Here is a 23,977-nt window from a genome sequence, read left to right as displayed (position 1 = left end):
CTACATAAATTAATTATGGAAAGTTGACGATAGAGAAGCTGAAGTCATTGAGTATGTCATAAAGTCTACTTTATTTCGTACAAAAATGACATTATTTGACATATGAGATCTATATCCCTCGGTCGGGCACTAAATTCACTATTGCAGCTAAGTGAACCATTGCAATAGCACTTTTAATTTCATGGCATAAGGCCTATTACAGATACAGCTATAGTGCAAAATGTTTAATATTAAAAATGAAGTCTGAGATTTCGTAATAAAGATATACATGTACATAGTTGTCAATTTTACGAATGTTCTCTTTCTTGAATAGTTACATTTCCAATTAATGCGATGCTGTTTTGGACAATGTGGGTATGAATCTTGATAAATATAGTACTCCTATCTTAACGGTTAGGATTTCGACAGAAAATATAATACATGAGAGTATGACCCGCAACGCTTCACGCAGGTACACTTAAATTTCAGAATGCGCTAGTTAACGCACTTTATTAAATATGCTGACATGCATCATCGCAGTGTATATTAAAACAATTTAAAATTTGTTTATTATTTGCATTTCTATTTTTTGCGTTTGATATCTCTAAAATTGTTAACAATGCACCTATAAAGATAAATACAACAGTCTGCCAATTTTAACGGCTAGGATTTCCGACGGAGATGAAACTAGAATGTAAATATGAGAAAAAAAAACTTTGTTTTTCAAAATACATGAAGGTGTGAAGTATACCGCTTCACACAGGAATACCATTCAACAAGCGCGAACCCATGAAATAGGCCGGCGGGAAGCTTCGCACTTTATACATGTACATAAACCCTGATGTATTTTCAAAAATGAAATTAATTTCTTAATTAAAGTTGAATTGTTCTTACTTTTAATTTGTGTGAGAGGAAACGGTATTGCTACAGTGTATGATTTTATGCTCAGGTAGGATTATTCAACATTTTTCACCCACGGGGAACACTTTCCGTTCAGACATCTCTTCATTTCTGGTAACCACCCGACCAACCAGTGCGTCACAACACACAACAAAAGCGAAAGTAGGAATGCCAGATACTGGAATAAAGCAAACAAATGGTAAATTCATTTAAAAAATTGATTTCAGTTTAACAGGGGGGAGGAAATACAACGGACCAGACCGGTATTCAAACCCGCACCCCTTAATCTCTAGTCAGGTGCTCTACTAACTAATCTTACTGGCGACGCTCATCGAAGCCGTCTAACTACCATATTCCTCCCTCCTTTTAAAATGTCTTCAAGCTTTAAAGACAGCATCCCCTGAAAAAACATTTTTATCTCTCAGTTCCATTGGCTTGTCTACATTACTAACTGTAAGAGAAACGTGAAATTCAGTGGGCCAGATTGGGGTTCAAATTCCCCTCTGGTCCATTGCAGTTTCTCCCTTCTTGATACAACATAATTATATTAAAATCGATGAACTTATTTGCAGCAGAGGCGGAAAATGGAATGTAATGAATAGACAGATGTCCTCTAAAAATCTATCAATGTCGTAGACCAAAATTGAAAAGATAAAATGCATCGAGATTTGAAAAGTTTATTCAAATAGCCCGATATTTTAGTGATCCTTGCACACACCATTTTTCAATACTTCCAATATATACATACATATAGAATGACTTTTTAAATCTTCGAAATGATACTCGGTTTACTAAGAGACTAATGTGTGTACATCAGCATTACGTTATTCAGATACATGAAAGCACTTTGTAAAGACTCGGTCGTATCCATTGGAACCTATGAATAACTGACTTGAGACAGGCTGTCGGTGAGTATATTTCAACTTTTGAAATCGGGTAGTATGATTATTATATATCTTATTATCGATTATTTTGTTTGCATACAAAACTAGGTATATCTATGTATGTCATAAATTCTGTGTGATCGTTTTCAAACTTTCAAATAATTTAAGATATGTAACAGGAAGAGAGAAAATGCAACGGTCCAGACCAGATCACTGGTCTGCAGAAAATACACTGAATCTCCGGTTAGATGTTCTACCAATTGAACTCTCTGTGCACTGGCGATCGAACCCGTCTAGCTGCCAGATTCCTTAGTTTAATGTCTTTACATCGATTTCCTGGAAGATGTTTTCACCTGTCTGTTCCAGGGGCTGGTCATAGCACTAAATGTAACAGGAAGGGAGAGAATGCAACGGACGAGACAAGGATTTGCACCAGGCCCCCTGAATCTCTAGTTAGATTAACTACCAACTGGGCTACCTGTCCACTGGTATTCGAACCCCTCTGTCCGTAACAGATACTTTTAGTAAACTTGAAGTGGCTAAGAGTTTCTCAAATCAACAACATCAAAATATTTGCCTTTTCAACACTTTAAAAGACCATTCCTCGCGATGAATTAAAGACTAGCCTTTTTGACATCATGCACAGTTGTTTCTCCAACAAAAATGGAAAACGGAAATATTCATACATAATGATCAGTCATCAAAAAATTACGTTGTTAAATATAACTCTGATTCCACGCACAAGTACTCTGAAGTTGAAATAAAATTATGCTAGAGTACCTCATTCACAATATTTTCGTGGTCTTTGGTGATCAGGTCTTCCAACAGTCTGTTGGAATCTCCATGGGTACGAATTGTGCTCCTTTGTTAGGTGATCTGTTTTTAAATTCATATGAATATGAGATTGATCACTGTTCGTTATCTTCACCTTTCATGAAGCAGAATTCATTCAAAAACGTCTACGTGAATAGAAATAAAATATCCTTACGACATTTAGATATTTTTACACATATTTCAGCTTGTCTGTAAATATGTGTCATTATTTAAGCGCCCCCTTTTACTTCTATGAGTAATATTGCATTGAAGTAGATGAGTGTTATTGTGTCATTTAATTTAGGCATCAATGCCAGGTATGTATATAATCCGGAATTGTTTTCTGGATTTTAACAGGCATCATTCTAAATTCACTGCAGCATCACTTCCCTTTTCCATTTTGCAGCATTCGAGAAGGTCGGTAAATATTTTAGAGCGGAGAAATTTGAAACACCCACCCAACTCACCCTCTTTCTGCTGTTTAGATCTTTCGTTTCAGATATCGCTTGCTGTCAGCATACCTGGACCTTCCATACTTGCACAACTCATCACAATGACATTCAAATGGAGTCTTAGTGGTTCGGGGCGAAATCGTCACCTTCAAATCGGATGTTATATTGTGATGTTGACAATTGATGTGTGGATGTTGATTTATGAATTTTTATTTGTATATTGACAAATACAATAAGGTTACAAGTTGAATACATATTTTAAGGCAATGTATATTGGGTGTGTCAGTAGTTTGATTGTGATTACACAGCAGGCTACTTGCCCATTCGGACGACACAAAAATATTGTCGGGGTGAACCCTGTTGTTCGGTGACCCCACCGTTGTTGGTTGTAAATGTTGTTTCTGACCACCGTAGCCATTATCTGCCGAAAATCAATTGTTATCTAAACACTTGTATTGCGTTTCATCTCAATAATCCATCAGGAAGTATATCGTATAATTCCCAATATACGTTTATGTTTGGGAAAGCTGAACTAATCATTTAATGCAGTCTTAGATAACGACGACGTTTTATCTAACAATAATCACTTTCATTCATATGTCGATTCAATATATCCCTCTGAACTCGAAATAAAGGACACCACAGAGTCGTCCACTTCTGCTTGATACTTACATATTTTATTGAAAGTAGATATTAACGGCAAACTAACAACTCAACTTGATTTCAGCTTATCCGTAGTCAACTTCCTATATTTATGTAGCAATATTCCATTATCACCTGCATATGGTGTTTATATTGCTCAACTGATTCGATCCGTAAGATCTTGTTCTGCGAATGGTCAGTTTTTAAATCGAGGCAAGCTTCTGACAAACAAGTTGATGGTGCAGGGGTTCCAACAGTCTCGTCTGCCACCGTAGCCTGTCATTGGGCCAAATGCTGTCTGGCGTGTTTTATGCACACTGATTTTGACTACGGATAACTCCGTTTGCCTGATCAAGATATAAGGTTCACGGTGGGTGTGACCGGTCGACAGGGGATGCTTACTCCTCCTAGGCACTTGATCCCACCTCTGGTGTGTCGAGGGGTCCGTATTTGCTTAACTCTCTATTTTGTATTGCTTATAGGAGTTATTATATTGATCACCGTACGTTATATACACCTTTCATGATGGTTTGTTTTAATCTGGAATGTTGATTAAAAAACTTTATCTCCCCCTCCTATTTGTCCATCTTCATAAATGTATGCCAGTTATCTATGTAAATTTCTTGATGCAGCTTTGCAAAAATGTCTATATGTAAGTTAATTATCAACGTCGCCTTACTTATAGATCTAAGTGTCCAAAGATGAAAACGTAAAATTTTTAAAACCAAAAATAATGTACAGCGACAAAGAATAGGCCTGCATCTGTTATTTTCATACGTCCGTCTTTAGATGGGACGTATATGGTACAGCGATGTCCGTACGTCTGTCCGTCCTTTCGGGGTTTTCTGTTTCTAATTTCCTGTCTCGGTTACATATCAAGCTGCAACTTCCTATGTAGCTTAGGATCACTCTAGATCATGTAATTTTGATCCATTTCCACTTCTCTAGATGGAGTTTTGCCCCTTTATTTGAAAATTACTGTTATACGAAGGGTATATAATTTGTCCGCTTAGCTCCTTTCGTCATTTTCAAGTGAGAAAACGATATTGACCAATACGTGCACATTGAGATGATCGATGATCGCGTAATTTTTTTTGCAGTGAATGTCGTCAAAAAAAATCTGAATATCACTGTTATAATTTACCGCGCTTTTGCAACTGTGATGTCACGCCGTTAACACGGTACAACCAGGGTCATATCTCAAAGCCTGTGGCAGAAATGATATTCGAGTTTTAACGTAACAGAATATACGGAGCTGATCAGAGCGTGTGAACAGCTTATTGTTGTAACCATTTCATTCTTCTTTTGAATAGTCTCATACGTCAATATGCATCTTGGCACATTTGTAACGGTAACAAATTGTGTTGTCTATTTACATTCACGACGAGGTTCAACTAATCAAAGTAGATTATTATTTATCATTATTATTATTACCATACATCTATTTAGCGCTTTATCTAATTAAGACAAATACCCTAAAGCGCTTTACATGTAACACAATAAAAACAAACTAAAACAAAGAACAATAAATACATAGAAAACGGTATAAAATAATACTAAAACTGAGGTAACACAATAAATACAAACTAAAACAAAGAATAATACATAGAAAAAAATTATTGTAAAATGATAAAACTGAGGTGGGTTTTATTTTAGGGAGGGGATTTGTTTTGTGTTTTGAAAATAACTGTATATATATAAATACCCAATTACAGATTAAACGCAAGTTTTAAAAGAAGATGCGTTTTAAGTTTGTTTTTAAAAACAGCTAATGAACCCTCGACACGAAGATCAAACGAAGATCAAACGAGAGGCAGTTCCACAGAGTTGATTAAGAAACATCAAACCGTCTTTCGCCACACGGTTTAGTGCGAGCGCGTGGCTTTAGAAGTTCGCTGTGGATGGTAGACTGTTTCACCATATCACATAAGATATTAAAATTGAGAATATTTTGTTTTGATTTGTATGATATTACAAGCATATTCTTGATTTGATATGTAAATATGTTAAACATTGGTTGTAGACAATCCATCTTAAATATTTACAACATTATTTATGTAACATTTAAATAGCCGTTAAAGATGACTCCATTGCTATTCAAAATGTAACGTTGCTCGCTTTTCAATGATCGTTTTTTTTATCACTATCTAACGTTAATGTTTCATCAGGGTCAACTTTTAGCGTTAAGAAATGACATCTGGGGTCGTTTGTCTATATGTTACACCAGCATATGTTTCATGAGGTGGCCGATGTGAAGAGTCGCACTGCATAATTTCATGTATTTTCTAAAATGAAATTCATTTCTTAACTAACTCTATTAATCATGCATTCGTTGAATTGTTCTTAATCTTCACTTGTGTAGCAGAAAACTGCATTAGGATTTTATTTTCTGATATGATTATTCAACCTTTCCCATCCACGGTGAACACTTTGCATGAAGACACATCGCCTTCTTTTCTGGTAACCGCCCACCCGACCCAACCAAAACTGGGAATGAAGGTACTAAACGGTAAATTCGTTTCAAAGTTTAATCTTATTGTAAGCGAAGGGGGAAAATGCAACGGATAAACCGGTATTTGAACCTGGGTCCTTTCAGTCTCCAGTCAAATGTTCTATTAACTGCGATATCTGGTCATCGGCGATCTAAGCCGTCTGACCGCCATTTTCCTCCTTCCTTAAATGTATTCACGCCTTGAAGACATCAATCCCAGGATCTTTATCCACTGACAAGCATTTTCACCTCTCAGTTCCAGTGGCTGGTCTACATTATCAACTGTAATAGGAAGAGGGAAATGCAATTGGCCAGAGCGGGGGTTCGAATTCCGTTATGGTCCATTGTAATTTCTCCCTTACTGTTACAACATAATTACCGTACAATTCATAAATTAACTTGCAGCAGAGATGGCAAATGGAATGAAAGGAATAGCGAGATGTCCTCTAAAAACTATCAATGTCATAGACCAAAATTGAAAACATAAACTTCATCGAGATCAGAAATGTTTATTCAAATAGCCTGTAATTTATGTGATCCTTGCATAATTCATTTATGAATTTTTCTAATTAGTACATATAATGACTTATCAAATGTTAAAGATAATACTCGGTTTGATAAGAGACTGATATATCTAAATTAAAGTTACGATGTTCCGATACATGGAAGCACTTTGTAATAACTTGGTCGTCTCCATTATTACCTGTTAAAACAACGGACTGAAGACATCGAGCTGTCGGTGAATTTATTTCAACTCTTTCAGTTGGGTAGTATAATTATTATTTATCTTATTATGGATTAATTTGTTAGCAAACAAAACTACTTGTGCATATGCAAATATCTTTCAAACAATTTAAGATATGTAACCGAAAAAGAGAAAATGCAATGGACCAGACCGGAATTCGAAATTGTGTCTTCTGAATCTCCAGACAGGTGTTCTACCAACTGAAATCTCTGGCCTCCGGCGATTGAACCCGTCTAATTGCCACATTCAACCTTCCTCAAATGTCTTCACGTCTTGAAGATATCAACCAGGGTTTTTTTTTTCGCTGATAGGCATTTTCACCTGTCCATTCCAGTGACCAACATGACACTGAATGTAACAGGGAGAAAATGCAATTTGAGATAAGGATTCGAACCCGGCTCTGAATCTCTAGTCAGGTTTTCTACCAACTGACAAAGGCAAACGGTGATTGAAATCGACTGACCGCCAAAGATGCATGTAAGTTGAATGTCACCATTTGTTTCCTTTGATCTACTGGGATATCTTTGACCAAATTATGTTTTTCTTTATTCATTTAATGTGAATTTCTATAGAGATTTATTTTGCACATATGCAATTTATTGTGAAAGCATCATGTATGTCATCTGAGCCGGAAATTGGAATAACGTGTATAAATTTGACACCAAGGTCAGGAATATTGCACTTATTCAAACCATGCTTTGTAGGCTCTGTATCATAACATGTTTCTCTACATTTGTACAGTGTGCATCAACACGGAGAGGATTCTGTACCGGGTATGTTCAGTATTGTAAATCTTCAATCTAATAATTCAATGGATGCATTTGTACATATGATTTATCTTAAGTAACGTAAAGTACATCCCGATTGACTACAGTATATATGTATGGATAAGGATCACATGAACATGTCCTTTTTCATAACGTGAGAGATTGTCAAGGGCCCTTATTCAGTATAGTTATTTAAGCATTTCATTTTTACAAAATTCTCATTAATTATATCAATACGTCCTAAAAATATTTCCGCATGCATCTAAGTGTTAAAAAACATAAACACGATTTATAAAATATTAGTACATGGTCCACATCTCGATCAAAAGATTTGTGCGTGTACCAAATAACTTGGTAGACCCCAAGTCCAAGCTTCATGGTTGAGTAAACGTGCCTTTGTATTTCTGATTATTAGACCAATAATTATCAATGATAGGTAACAATCAAGGAAGGGCGTCGCGCTTTCTAAATATGGTGTGCCAGGTACCAGAGAATAGACATGATCTATATAAGATACACTCTCTCTCAGTCGGGACGCATGTCAGTAAAAATAAAATATTGATTCTACAAATGTATAATAAAATTCAACAGTTAGACATTCAAAATTTCATTTGCTTGTTGTAAAACAACATATTTTTTCTTGTAAATATCAAAATAGTCCGCAAGTACATATATCTGCATTAGAAAAATAGTTACGGACAGAATTGTGGTTGAGAAGTACTTGCTGCTAAGAAACTGTAGACATGATGATTATGAAATTCACTGGCAGAGAATATGTGAAAACTCATATGCATGATCAGTATATACATGTAGGTCTATAGGTACTTTTTCATCAAATACGTTTGTGTTTCTTTTTTCTTTCGTTTTTTCTTTTCTTTTTTGAGTGTTGTTTGGTTTGATCAATAGATACATTGTAAATCATATCTAGATCTATATGTACATGTACTATAGTTATCAAAATATGTTACCAAGAAAATAATACTTATGTACCCTGCTCGCTCTCGCTCTCTCTCTCTCTCTCTCTCTCTCTCTGAGGTATTTGTTATGTCCCATCACCAAGTTAACACTTCATGAAAATAGTATGAGAGAATGTGTACTCACCATCTTATGTTCGGGCTTCAGCCACAAAGTGATACATCCAGCAATCTATCATTTCAAATAAATTTAAAAGACAAGGGCATTTTTATATCACTCTATCAACATATCTGATCCGTTTTTGTTGGTCACCTAAATAGTCAGTTTTCAAAATCTGTTTCAGAAATTATATATAGGAAACGCATGGAAGTAGTTTCTATCTTGCCCAACATGTCCAAAACAATAGATTTAGTAATAGGGCACGAATTATCAAACCCAACCAATACAAAATTACACTAATAACGATAAATGCTGATGATCTTGATTAAAGGATAAAAAATATAGAAGGGTTATATTAAATTAAATAGAGACCACAAAGATTTCTCATTTCTCGTGTGAAACATGTACCAAGTATGTTCTTGCTACTCGATTTGGTCCCTCGCTTCGCTCGGCACCACATCTCTTGGTACTCGAGAAAAGTTTACCAACATATACTAGGTTAACGTCACTGAACACAGTTCATTGAAATTGCTAAAAACAGGAACATTTGTTTAATATCGTTCTTTATTATAACCATAAGAAAATTGCTAAAGGTATCAACTTGATTAATGAATAGACTACTATAATTACAATGAATACAATGAAACTTTGATTTACTACCATTGTACATGTAGAAACGTATTAACTTTCAATGTTTATTATATTGATATCTATGAAACTTAATACTAAGGTGAAATCTTGGGGGGGGGGGGGGAGTTAGGTTGCACGTCTGGGGGTAATTCTTTCCTCGCCAAGCGTAAGGCATCAGAAGCGAAGGTCACAGGAAAGAACCCTCATTGCTTCTGCCTTGAGAACCATTCATACGTCAAAATGTGGAACACGTCATGTACAGCTAGTGAAGTCACTGTATGTGTGAAAATCTCGAATGGAATGCAAAACAACAACCTGTGAAATATCTATTTCCTCTAGTAATAAATACTTGGCAGCTGAGTGGCAGTGGGGAATAGCGAGTCTCCGACACCTTTAAATAACTGGAACACGTGGGTAAGGGAAGGAACACCTTACAGAAAACCACTTGTCCTCTGAGACCAAGAGTGGGAATTCCGATACAAATGAAAGTAGAATGTAAATATAAAAAAATAAACTTCATTTTTGAAAATACTTCAAAACTTGCCGCTAACATGCTTCATGAAGCGCATTAGCGGTTCATGAAAAGTATCCTGGCGTAACGCGTTGCAGTTCATGCCCTCATGTGTTTTCAAATAAAGTCTATTTTGATATTTACATTCCTACTTTCATTTCTGTCGGAATTCCCCGTCACTTCAATCATCTACTACATATCCTCCGTGTCATGTATTCTAGTTACAATGTAGTATTCTAGTTATTTAAAGGACTGAACCAGCATTTAGCCCCAGCCGTCAAAATGGACGTATTTAACTGTATTATAATTCCTACGTGCATTCTTCAGAACTGCAACGCAATTGGTAAAATGTCAAAGACAAAAAAATTGAAAATATAAATATTTTAATTTACAATCATATTTAGTGACAACTTTATAGCTTTGATGCAACACATAGTTAAATTTTGCAAACTAGACCTACAAATGCAACAATGGGTTTAGTATGATATACCTATTTTGGTAATAAACGTTATATTCTTTACCAACTCTGTGTAAGAAACGTATATGTATTGAGTAATATGAAACTGTACGGAATATTAAGCCCCATACTTTTGTAACGTGTAACCTATCTAGCTACCATTATTATGTAAAACTTATACGGTACCAATTTTGATGCACTAGATGCGCATTTCGACAAATAATGTCTCTTCAGTGATGCTCAACCGAAATGTTTGAAATCCGAAATAACTATGAAGTTTCAGAGCTAAATATAGCCAAAAGCAGCGTGCCAAAAAGGTGGAGCCAAATTCGTCCAAGGATAAGAACTATGCATGAGGGAGATAATCCTTAATATACTATTTACAACAGGGTCCCCTCAGATAACTTGCTGAGGATTTGAATTTATCAACAATAGATGTATATATATATATACATATTCTACTTAGAAACGATTATATACATATTAACCAAATAGAAAATTTTCCATGTTAATAAATCATTGATTGGTGTGTACGGAGTTATCACACGGCTTCTTTCAAACTAAGAATCAAACTACAATGGTTTCTTCAGCCCAGTCACATCAAAGCGACCGCGGCGCTTTGAACTTGAAGCAACAGCGTTACATATAACTCAAGCAACCAGCGTTGCTTATAACCAGCATTAGATCCCGAAGCAACAAAAGTTACTTCACTAAATCATATCAAGAAACATACATTGACAATGTTAAGCATATCGCATAGCAATGGTGACTTACTAACACTGTCAAACTCTTAGGCCTAAACGTAAACTATCTAATACTTTCAACTTTGATCTCACCGATGTTAACGCTGCAATAATCTTTGTCAGACTAAATCATAGCTGCAAGTTTGCGCCGTATTTATAGGGTTTTACCACGTGACCAATGTATGATAATTTCGACAGTACATCGGGTGTTTTCAACATATACCTTCGTATTCTATCGGACATTATCGTATGCCCCATACCAGTACACAAAAATCCGTTACACTTTAAACCACGACCTTTTTATTCAATTTACAATCTGAGTTCCAAAACATTCACACAAATTATTTTAATTTATATGGTATAGATAATTAAACTATTTCAATGTATGAATCGGGAAAAGTGTATATATAGTATGCATATTTTCCAATGTATCAAGCCTTTGAAATAGCCAAACCATATTAGACTTAAATTGACTTCCATGCATAGATAAATCAGATTTGTAGATGAATGAATTAACATATCAGCTATACGGTTGTATATAACTTTCCTGTATTACTTGAAACAAATAAACTAATGTCTCTATTACAGACCATTCAGATGTTGTAGAGGGTACAAATGGGACGCCCAAACAGAAAGCTGTGTCGGTAAATATTATATGACGGAAAGATGTTTTGTTTTATCCTTGTTTACATTAAAAATTACATTGTAATCATTAATATTCCCTCAATAAATTCTACATTCAGGTTGCCAGTATCCCTATTACGGACTGCTTTGTCGCTATGTGTGTGATTGTACAGAGCAGAACTGCAACAGGTTTAGAGGTTGTAGAACAACACCTATAACTACAGGTACTATTAATGAATAATATGCCGGCTAGGTATATAATATTAGAGAATTATATCCCGACCGGGGTAAATTTCATCCAGTGAATATCATGCACGAGTAAACTCTGAATTTAATTACATGTATATACACATCCTTCCCATTTAAATGTACTCAGCCCAGAGTATATTGTTTACTACTGGCATTACTTTACAGAAAAATACAGTACTGATCCAATATCTGTGACTAAAAAGTTTTAAAATATCAAGACATGATGTGTTGAAGCATAAAGAAACTCTTGGTTATCATTGATACGGTTGATTAGTAAACTTATTTCAAACTGATACTTGGAACATTTAAAGAAAGAAAAAGCATTTGAGTGTCACATTGTATACTATGTCAGGTGCAGTCCGAATATTTCCTCAAAGTGATTTAGAGCTCATAAAACAAGTACGTTTATCGAAATTGATTGAAAACCATTACCATTATGCGGGTAGACCAAAGAAAAAGTTTCTGATTTATATTCAGTAAATCTACATGTTAGTTTTTCATTCCATTAAAACTTTCTACGTCTTTCGAAACTCTAAATGAATGTAGAATGTAGAATGCTGTGGAAAATCTTTAGGGAATTACAAGATTGCACCACCCACTTCAGTTTGGACAATTGTAACGAAAAGGTACAACTTTGTGTCATAATTGAGAAGTGTAAACGCTACTCATCCTTCAGGACGAAAGGGTGACATTTAAAGTACAATATAGCCCTATTGATCTGTCTTTGCAGCGATGAACCTAGAAAGGAAAGGTCAATTTCAGTTTTGGTTCATCAATTATAGTCAAACGCAAACATGAATATCACTGTCTTCACCTTTTTGTACTGAGCAGTTTAGTGAACATACATGTAGATGTTAACGGCAAAGGACCAAATTAACTTTATGACAATCTTCTCTGTTACATTTCTTAGTACTACCCATAGGTCTAAACGTAAGTACAAACATCTTCAATTTTCTTGCAAATTGAAATGCAAGTATCTTCTACGAAAAGGGATTAAGCTGTGCAATCAAATGGCTGAAGAAAAAATCAATATGAATTCACTTTTAAACAAACAAACGAACGAAGGAACAAACAATAACCAACACGAGTTAGTGATTTTTCATTCTCGCAAAACCATTTATAACCCTTGGTACATAAGGTCAATAAATAAGATAGAAACATACATTTCTGGTCAGAGATATAAAGCATACACGTTTAAAGTATGAAAATAAGATTCAAGAATGTAAGTATAAATCATAAGACAGGCTAAACCATATATCTTTATTGTATACATACACATATTTTTCAGTGACGTGAGATCTCCTTTTGACATGAAATAGGAAAATTTAATAACAATGGTTTTACAAAAGAATGTTTTCATACAGTTCTTTTGTATGTGAGAAAGTGCACTACACTCTAATATGTAATGAAATCCATCTCTATATTCCCTGTGTTAAATGGTAAAAATACTTTTTCATTCAATTATTGTATACCCGACAATCTTACTAGCTCGACCGCTGGTAGACAGAATTACAAATTACGGAATTTTACAATTATTTCCCGAGTTCACTGGCAATACGCTCATCTACTTTTCACGTTCAAAGTTCGATTTAAAAAGCTTATAATACACCTTTAGGGGAAGTGTCCATTTCAGCATGCCTTCCAACTAATTTAAGTGTTATGTAATGGTTATCTTCTAGCATCCGAGTAATATTCACATTATCAAATAGATGCACGGCCCTGTCACGAGTGCGCAGAGCGCACGAGTGAGAGAAGGACCGTCCATCTCTTTGATAATGTGAATTTTACGAGGATGCTAGAAGGTAACCGACTTGTCACATATTTCAAAAGCTTCTCATTTTACATGTATTGAACCATACATTCAATACAATGGTAGATTGCCATATACCATCGTCGGACGATGCATGTGAATTTAATATGCTATACCCGTACAACAAAAAACGAAAATTGATTATCCCTGGCAGTATCAATCACATATTGGTGGCTTCATAAATAATTTTTCAGGAATTTAATTCTATACATGTATTTGTACAAATGTTTTAAGAAAACATGTATTTATTACAAATATTAAAATAGGAAAAGGATTAAAGACTTGCATTAGCAAACTCTTTATAAAATGAGAGAGAGAGAGAGAGAGAGAGAGAGAGAGAGAGAGAGAGAGAGAGAGAGGGAGAAACTATTTAACATTATTGACTTGAAAAACCCCTGGTCACAGGTATGTGTATATCTGTTACATAACAATTCCTGTCAGCTTCAACGCCCATCAAAACAGCAAAACTAACTTAACGAAAACTGATTATCTCTGGCAGTATCTGTCACATATTGGTGGCTGTATAACATAAATATTAAAGTGGCAAAAGGATTAAAGACTTACATTTGCATTATAAAATGAGAGAGAGAGAGAGAGAGAGAGAGAGAGAGAGAGAGAGAGAGAGAGAGAGAGAGAACTATTTAACATTACTGACTGCAAAAACGGCCACATGTATGTGTAAACATGTATTTGTTACATAACACTTCTCTGTTTCAACGCCCCAGACATCGATCGGTGCACGCTTTACCCGTGAAACAGCAAAAGTAACTTCACGAAAACTGAATTATCCCTGTCTTGTTTCTATTGTGTAATTCTGATGTTAGTACCGCCCATGCGATAACAAGGTGAGAGGAGCTCGTTTTATCACATATGCGATAAAAAAAAACCTGTTGATGATAACCAGATACAATACCTGAACAACAAAAGAAAATCACTGTAAATATGTGACAAAACTATTTACAGTAAAACAGTATTTTAGGTTTCCCACTTGGGCATAAAGATTACCCGTCAAATGTATAAATTTTTGGTCCATTATGACAAGGATATGCTCTTGCTCAATTTCTATGAAACAACCTGTACAGGAATATTTGCTCCCTTCAGGCGAAATACAAATTACACCATGTATCAGATATTCACAACTGTTAAAAACAACTTATTGAACTTAAAACAAAAACACATATCTACAATTAGTATTGAGAATCGTAGCATGTTTCATGATATCATCACGTATTCATAAAAGCATTGTAATGAACTAATGTTTCAAAGGTTGTGTGTCTTTTTTACAAATGTCACATCGCCAGGAACATTAAGATCCTTCGAATCATCTGGTTTTTGTTTCCATGAAGTCTAATACGTCGTACTTTGTTATAATTTACAAAATTCTATATAGTTCGGACGTCTAACGTTCAGAGATAAGAATATTTGATTGATTTTAGGTTTATCACGACGCGATATAGTGTCCCTGCAATTTTTGGAAGTCTAGCTGTCCTATGTGCCCCTAGGCGTCGGTTGAGAGGCATGTCTGTAGCTCTTTGCTCGGTGTTCGCTCTTTCAAGGTCACTCATATTAGACGTAATCCGTTGATATAAGATTCTGCAGTTTCCTTCACTAAATCTAACACAAAACCAAATGAACTTTTATCTGTCTCTATGTTTTCAACAAAAAACGACTGTTTTCATACGTACTGCTAACCATCAAATTCGCAGGATAGCCGTAATATATGGAACCGATGTAATTTGAATTTTACAACAGACAAAAGATATCATAAGACTTATTACATGTGCCACCATAGAAATAGTTGAAAGTGTCGAGTCAATATGAAGTTTGAGATATGTTAAAGATCCACATAGTTGTCACGTTTAAGAATACACTCATTTCCAAATACTTACATATGCAATCCCGTGGGAATCTGTGTTAGAATAAGTCTCATGCACGAGGGCTGTTCGATATGTAATGTGTATTGTACCACAGTGTGATAACGATTTGCACGATTTCGAGAATGATGATACTCTTGTATTCAATACCTTTCCAACAGTATCAACACGAGCCTTCATATCCACATAGTTTTAAACTTAAAGTCATTTCAATAGAGCCAGCCGTTGACCACTGTTGTTAAAATGGCTGGGAAACGAGTTGAGAATATTGAAGGAGCTTATATAAAAGTTCGCATAAAGCTCGGTCATTCGGTGATACAGATGTTTACTGAATTGGGGGAAATTTATGGGTTTGATAAGATATTTTATAAGTCAGTTCGTAGGTGGAGAAAGATATTTCTGACTGGCACAGAGTCCGTCAAAGATGCAGCAAACTCTGGTCGACCTGTGACTGTAACAGGCAAGGGAAATGTCTCAAAAGTCAAGGAAATTATCGAAAGTGATGGCAGATACACGATTCGTGATATTGCCAAAGCTGTTGGCACATCGCTATCGCGGTTGCATTTCATTTTGAAGCGTATTTTGAAAGTACGAAAGATTTCTGCTAAATGGAAAGCGCATACATGTATATTGACAGATGACCAAAAACGGGTACGAGTACAAACCGCTAAGCAATTGTTTCCCAAATTCAAAGACAATTTGCAAACATTGTTACTGGTCACGAAACATGGGCTCACTATTTCGAACCAATAACAAAAATTGGAAATAAAATATGGCTAACTAAACACGGTAGAAGGCCTGTAGTTGCCAAAAGAACCATAAGCACAAAGAAGGTTCTTTATTGCATATTCTTTTCATGTGATGGTATAGCCGTACAAATTCGGGTGCCGAGGGACAAAAGTGTTACAGGTCGGTATTACCGAGAAGTCATACTAGAAAAGGTCAAGAAATACTATCATAAACGACGCCCTGTGTCAGGATTTATGCATAATCAGCTAATTCAAGATAATGTTCCATCACATACATCTGAGTTTGTGAAGCAATTTTTGAAGTCGGAGAAGATTACCGTCTTGCCACATTCACCATATTTTCCAGATCTAGCCCCATGCGAGTTTTCCCTTTTTCAAAAACTTAAAAAGTTCTTATCTGGTCGTCGTTTCTAGTCCCGACAAGCCCTTGACTCAGCCATCAGTTAGTGCCTCAGAGGTCTACCTAAATCAGCGTGCCGTGATGCATTTCAGAAATGGGTTCAGAGATTGAAATTATGTGTTTCAAACCGCGGAGAAAACTTTGAAGGGATGTACTAGTCATTTCACTATTTGAGCCGAATGCTTTTGAGATATCGTACAATACACATTACATATCGAACAGCCCTCGTACCCCTTGCTTGTCGTAAGTGACAACTAAATAGGGCGGTCCTTCGGATGAGACATCAAAAATCGAGGCCTGGTGTTACAGCAGGTGTGGCACGATGACGATCCCTCCCTGTTCAAAGTCTGTAAGCGCCCACCAAAGCCACAATGATGACGTCTCCATATGAATTAAAAATTCTCGACCGGTACATTAAACAATATACAATAAACCGAATGCAATGTGTTTGTCTTCCATTTCTTTAGCAATTGTAATGATAACCATTTTCTCATGAATTCGATGAAGTTTTGAACAATGTGTGTATGAATCTTGATAGATATAGTACGACAGAAATGCAATATAGAAAATAGAATTCATGAGAGTATACCCTCCAACGCTTCACCTTCGCATACCTTCAACTTCATAAAGCGTTATCACGCTTTATAAAGTATGCTGGCTTCGCAGTTTATACTGTCATATATTTTCAAAATTGAAATTTATTTCTTAAATTATTTACATTTCCAATAGTTTTTGCTTTTGATATCTCTACAATTTGTTATGATAGTCATACCTTGATATCTCTAAAATCATTAACAATGCACATATCAAGATAAATATAGTACGCCTATTTCAACGGCTAGGAATCCCGACAGAGATGGAAGTAGATCGTAAAAAGAAAAAGGAAACTTTACTTTTTTTTTTTAAAAATATGATGACATATACTGTAACGTTCATACCGGCATACTTTTCATGAAATGCTGGTCACGCGTTTCATGAAATGGGCTGGCGTGAAGCGTCCTACTCCATATCCATGTGTATTTTCAAAATATAAATTCATCTCTTAAGTCTGTTAATCATGCAATCATTGAATATTTCTTAACCTTAACGTGTAAGAGAAAATGGTATTACTATGATTTATTCTCAGGTAGGATTATTCAACATTTCGCATCCACGGTGAACACTTTGCAAACAGACATGTCGTCTTCCTTTCTGAGAATCACCCAACCATCCATTGCATCACCACACACCACTCAACCAAAAGTTGGAATAAAAGAACCAAACGGTGAATTCATTTAAATTTTGATTTCATTGTAATCTAAAGGGAGTCAATGCAACCGAACAGACCAGGCCCCTTGAATCTCTAGTGAGGTACTCTATCATCTGAGCTCTCTGGTCATCGTCGATCTAAACCGTTTGGCCGCCATATTCCTCCCTCCTGAAATGTCTTCAACCCAGGATTTTTATCCCCCTGACTAGTAGGTTCACCTCTCAGTTCCAGTGGCTGGTCTACAGTAACAAATGTGATAGGACGGGGGAATGCAATGGACCAGATCAGGGTTCAAATTCAGCTCCGGTGTATTGCAATGTCTCGCTTCCTGTTACAACATAATTATATTAGAATCCATGAATTTATTTGCAGCAGAGACGGAAAATAGAATGTATAGAATAGCCAGATGTCCTCTAAAAACCTATCAATGTCGTATACCAAAATCGAAAAGATAAAAGTAATCGAGATTAGAAAAGTTTATTCAAAACAGCCTGTGATTTATGTAATCCCTGCACAATCCATTTCTCAATATTTCTAATGAGTACATAGATGACTTACTAAATCTTAAAGATAATACTCGGTTTAAGAGACTGATATGTCTAAATTAGCGTTACGCTATTTCGATACATGGAAGCACTTGGTAACGACTCGGTCTTATTCATTTGTACCTGTGAATAATAACTGATTGATGACAACGAACTGTCGGTGAGTATATCTCAAGTCTTTCAGTTGATTAGTATAATTATTATTTATCTTTTCTTGGATTATTTTGTTTTCATACAACCTACATGTATCTATATATATCATTAATCACGTGTGGTCGTTTTCAAATTTAAAAACAATTTAAGGGGGAATGGGCCATCGTCATGATGGCGGTAATTCCGGTGAAACTCCATTGTCTTCCAGTGGAAAAAAAATGATTTACTCGTGTAACAACTTAGGAACCCGCAAGCAAAGTGAAGGGAAAATGTGAAGTACCATAGTGTTAAGTTTCTTTATCCTGCCAACGCCTGCCATGACACGGGACCTCCACCTTTAAGGTCATATCCGAAAGACCTATGACTTTCGCTTCTAAATGCCGAGTATTTGGTGAAGGGGTAATAGATCTAACTATCAAAGCTTTACATCTGATGTTTACCGAGTCCATGTCATCAGCAGGATCGAACTCACGACCTCTAAGTTACGAAGCGAGCGTTCTACTGCTGAGCTACCGCGACCGTTCAAAAAACGAAGGTAAGTTCACATAATTCTATGATGTGTATCTCAAGCAAACCTTTTATCATATATAAAATAAACGAATATATGGTTATCACCAAATCAACATAAATACCATTACTGAATTAACTGGACTTTTTAAATAAACATACATGTATCACGTGTAAGGAAATTATTACATCCTTATTATTGAAATTTTATGTATATGAAATAGTGTTTTTTGCTTTTGAAAGATATAGTTTGTACATGCATGAATACGAATTTCAATTCTGTTTATGTTTTAAAAGGGAAGAGAGAATGGCCTGACAGATTAGGGTGCTATATGTAAATTATACACCCTGTACTATTGGTCCTGGCCATTTGTATTCAAGGTTAATGGCATAACATCTAAATTAGGAAAATAGTTATATATAATATGCATTGCTGTGAAATAGAATATTGCAGTCATTTAGTAGAATGTAACATTTCTTCCTTAAAAGGAACACATGCACTTCTGTGTCAGATCGTGAGCCTGTTCAGTCCAGTGATGAAGATGAATCAGTTTGATGTAGATGAACATGTGTATGGTGACTCCAAAGGGTTATGTACATAGTAATAGTATGCGGAAGGGATGTACATTGTTGAACCTGACATTTTGGCAGAAGATCTACATTGTTTACATCTAATTGAAATTTCATTTTAACATCATTTTTGGATTTAGAAGAAATACATTGAAGTGTTACTGAAATGTACATGTATGTATCTAATGTATACATCAAATATTTGTAAATCAAATACTAGCTGCTTCAAACTTCCCAGCATATTCCAGTCTGCCATAAAAAATTTACTTTTAAGAGAAGCATGCTTTTATGTCATCAATATAATGTGCATTTTCTATTTACAGAAGTTGGTACAGATTTAACCGCCACGTTTCAAGAAATTGAAGTTTCATGTGTAAAAAAAAAAATTAAAACAACCTTTTCCAAAAATGATAAAAAAAAAAATGCCTACAAATATTGTTTTGATGTATCTTAATTCAGATAGCATAAACAGTAATATATCAATGGACAAAAGGAGGAGTTTTGGAGTATGCAATAGAAAATTAATGAAATTCAATTTTTGTTAAAACATGAATAAAAAAATTGTGAAAAATGAATGACAAATACTTGTGATCTAGGGTAAAGGAATAATGGTACAGGAAAAAGCACCAGGTGTATATCATTCCGCCTGAAGACATGCAACACGAAGAGAGAAAATGCAACGGACCAAACCGGGATTTGTACCCGGGGCCTTTGAATCTCTAGTCAGCTGTTCTACCAACTAAACACTCTGGTCACCGTCGATCGCACCCGTCTAACCGCCACATTCCGCATTCCCTAAAAATGTCTTCACGCCTTGAAAACATCAACCAGGTTTGTTATTCGCCGCTAGACATTTCCATATGTCAGTTCCAGAGGCTGGTCATGGCAGTAAATGTAACGGAGAGGGAGAAAATGTAACGGACCAAACCATAATTCGAATCCGAGGCCCCTGAATCTCCAGTCATGTTTTTTGTTCTCTTTTGTTGATCAACATTTAAACAGATATCACAGACTAATAATCAGTTACAATCACATTTAAAACAATTTGTATTTAAAATATGAACAATAATATTCCCTCTGTTTCCAGTCATGTGTTCTACCAACTGAGCTATCTGACCACCGGCGATCAAAGTCGTCGGACCGCCGCAGATACATGTAAGTTGAATGTCAACATTTATTATGTTCCCCAAACAAAGTTTGGGAACATATTGTTTTTACTCTGTTTCTTATTATTATTAAGGTTTTCCGTCTCCTGCGGAAGACCTTACTATTATTGTTCGCGTTCTTCTTCATTATTATTATTATTAAGGTCTTCCGTCTCCTGCGGAAGACCTTACTATTATTGTTCGCGTTCTTCTTCTTCATTATTATTTATTATTATTTTCCTTGGTAGTACACGCGTTTTTCTCAGCCATTTCTCGATCGATTTTCACGAAATTTTCAGGAAAGATGTCTTTTGGTGACGAGAATTTGCTTGCAAAATTTCATGCCTGACGTCACTTCCGGTCAGGAGTTATCTCTCTTTTAGTGACTTTTTGAAGGTCCTTGTTGTCCACACATCTCCTCCGTTAGTTTTGAAGCTAGAGTCTTGAAATTTCTACACAAGATCGAGTAAACATTTTAGAAGATTTGTGGGGGATTCGATTTTACCGGAGGCGATTTGCCTAAAAGCTCGCCTGGACCTGAAAAAATGGATGCCAAAATTTTTCGCCGATTTCGGCGATTTTTGACCTTTGATCTCCAATATCTTTTTTCTTGCAAATATTTTGTTAAGACATGTAGAACAAAAGTTGTGCACATCTACGAGATCTTTTCGAAAATATCAAGATTTAGGGGCTAGCCCCTTAAATTAGGGATCTAGAAGGGCTCAAAGTCTAGATCAAATATCTCAAAAATCGTTAATATTTTGGTATAAGTCAAAGAATAAAAAATGTTCATCTCAACAATCCAAATCTATTCATATAAAAATTTAGGTCATATGTTTCGTAATAAGGGATTTTAAGGGCCAAAACCATAAAATTTTTACCCCTTGTATCTCGAAAACGACAAATATTTTGAAAAGCAATAAAGAACAAAAGTTGTTCAGAATGATGATCTAAACAATATGCATATTTCGTTTTTACCCTATATGGCCCCGTTAGGGAGCTACAGTTTGGCCCCTAAAAATTACTTCTAGAAATAACTCGAGAACGGTAAAGAATTTCTAAATACTTGTTGAACAAAAAATGTTTGAAATGTCATGACCTTTCTTACGATATCAAGCAAAAGGGTCTGACCCTTTAAATTAGGGGCCCAGAAGGGTCCAAAGGTTTATGAGAATATCTCAGAAACTATTAATATTTTGTAATAAGTCATTGAAGCGGAAATGTTCATCTAAACGAGCTTGTTCTTATCAAATCAAAAAGTAGGTCATATGTTACGTAATAAGGGATTTTAAGGGCCAAAATCATAAATAATTGACACCTCATATCTTGAAAACGACAAATATTTTGAAAAGCATTATTGAACAAAAGTTGTTCAGAATGATAATCTAAACAATATGTACATTTCGTTTTTTCCCTATGTGGCCCCGTTAGGGAGCTACAGTTTGGCCCCTAAATATTTCTTGTAGAGATAACTCGAGAACGTTAAAGAATTTCTAAATACTTGTTGAGCAAAAAATGTTTAAAATGACAAGGCCTTTCTTACGATATCAAGCAAAACGGGCTGGCCCTTTAAATTAGGGGTTCAGAAGGGTCCAAATGTTTTTGAGAATATCTCAGAAACTATTAATATTTTATAATAAGTTGTAGAAGCGGAAATGTTCATCTCAACGAGCTTGATCTTATCAAATCAAAAAGTAGGTCATATGTTACGTAATTAGAGATTTTAAGGGCCAAAATCGTAAATATTTGACGCCTCATATCTTTAAAACGACATATTTTTGGAAAAGCATTATTGAACAAAAGTTGTTCAATGTGTCATAACCTATCGATCAATATCAAAAAATGGGTCTGTGGGCCTCATGGCTCGCCTGTAGAGTCGATTTTTGTGGATATCAGTCGATTTCAAAAACCTGTAACTGGTAAATATTTTGTAAGGACATATTGAACAAAAGTTGTTCAGTTTATCGAGATCTATCGATTGATATCAAGAAATAGGCCTATGGTCCTAATGGCTCGCCTGTAGAGTCGATTTTTTGTCGATATCGGTCGATCTCAATAACTTTTTACAGGTAAATATTTGGTAAAGACATATAGAACTAAAGTTGTTGAGTCTATAGAGGGCTAACAAATGACATCAAGAAATAGGCCCGCGGGCCTTATGGCTCGCCTGGAGAGTCGAATTTCAAACGAATTTCACCGCAACTTTGCTTCAGAAGCTTATGATATGAAAAATTGATTATATCTAAAGTGTCTTAAAGTCGGAAACTAAATTGGGACTCATTTGTCTTTTTTTTTTTTTTTTAACTCCGAGTGCATCAACAAATCGGACGGAAGACCTACTCGTTGCTCGCAACGAGATCGTGTCTAGTTATTATTTTTTTTTTCCCTTTCGTCTCCGAGACCGTTGGATGGATTTTCCTGAAACTTTCACAGATTATAGAGAACGATGGTACCTCGAGGCATTATTTTCATTTTTTCAAAATTCACTTCCGTTCGTGAGATACGTCCGATTTTCCGGTTTTTCAAATGTAACTTTGTCCGGGGGTAAACTTGAAAACGAGTAAAGATAATGAAATGAAACTTTCAGGGATGATAGATTTATTTTCCCTATGGTGCATCCACCTATTATTTTTTGTCGCCGTCACTTCCGGTCGTCACCGGAAGTGCTTAAAAGAATCATCAATTTCAAACTTTTTTCTTTTAAATTGAAACCTATATCGGTTTACTAGGTCTCGTTCTAATTCTCAAAAAATGTTGACCCCACCGGAAGTTGAATCTCCAACTTCCGGTTATATCAAAGAAAGACCAATCATTCTCTCATTTTTCAGTGCCATAAATCTCGGTCATGAAACAAGTTAAGGAGTTGAGTTTTACATATATTATAGTCACTATAAATGTCTAAAGTAACGTCAAACATTTTTGTAAAATTCACTTCCGGTCGTTAGATATGGTGTGGACGAATTCAGACTTTATTTCCCTGATATCTCTGCAACGAGGATAAATATACACTTGAA

General features: G+C 35.5%; 2 protein-coding genes across 9 annotated transcripts in view; both read left to right on the top strand.

Moving 5' to 3' along the window:
- The window catches only part of LOC125674994 (uncharacterized), a 30,468-nt gene extending 26,227 nt beyond the window's left edge, over positions 1-4,241 (top strand). For 2 of the 8 annotated variants that reach the window (XR_008801016.1, XM_056158235.1), the window contains 2 exons: positions 929-1,078; positions 1,712-4,241. Coding sequence is in view for 4 of the 8 variants with exons in the window: in XM_056158235.1 (XP_056014210.1) it covers positions 929-1,078; positions 1,712-1,719 (158 nt within the window). In the remaining 4 variants the exon portion in view is untranslated. The remainder of the gene's footprint in view (positions 1-928; positions 1,079-1,711) is intronic. The other 6 variants (XR_008801017.1, XR_008801018.1, XM_056158233.1 and 3 more) reach the window with 6 other exon arrangements.
- A 3,174-nt stretch (positions 4,242-7,415) lies between these two features.
- LOC125674977 (uncharacterized) overlaps positions 7,416-23,977 on the top strand; it is a 32,752-nt gene continuing 16,190 nt past the window's right edge. Inside the window, exons 1-5 of the mRNA XM_048912415.2 lie at positions 7,416-7,679; positions 11,677-11,732; positions 11,832-11,936; positions 17,921-20,649; positions 20,906-20,973. Coding sequence (XP_048768372.2) covers positions 20,620-20,649; positions 20,906-20,973 — 98 coding nt within the window. The 5' untranslated portion in view covers positions 7,416-7,679; positions 11,677-11,732; positions 11,832-11,936; positions 17,921-20,619. The remainder of the gene's footprint in view (positions 7,680-11,676; positions 11,733-11,831; positions 11,937-17,920; positions 20,650-20,905; positions 20,974-23,977) is intronic.

This window comes from Ostrea edulis, chromosome 3, assembly GCF_947568905.1.
Source record: "Ostrea edulis chromosome 3, xbOstEdul1.1, whole genome shotgun sequence".
Lineage (NCBI taxonomy): Eukaryota > Metazoa > Mollusca > Bivalvia > Ostreida > Ostreidae > Ostrea > Ostrea edulis.
The sequence above is the reverse complement of the archived record's forward strand: the minus strand, read 5'-3'. Positions and strand labels throughout refer to the sequence as shown.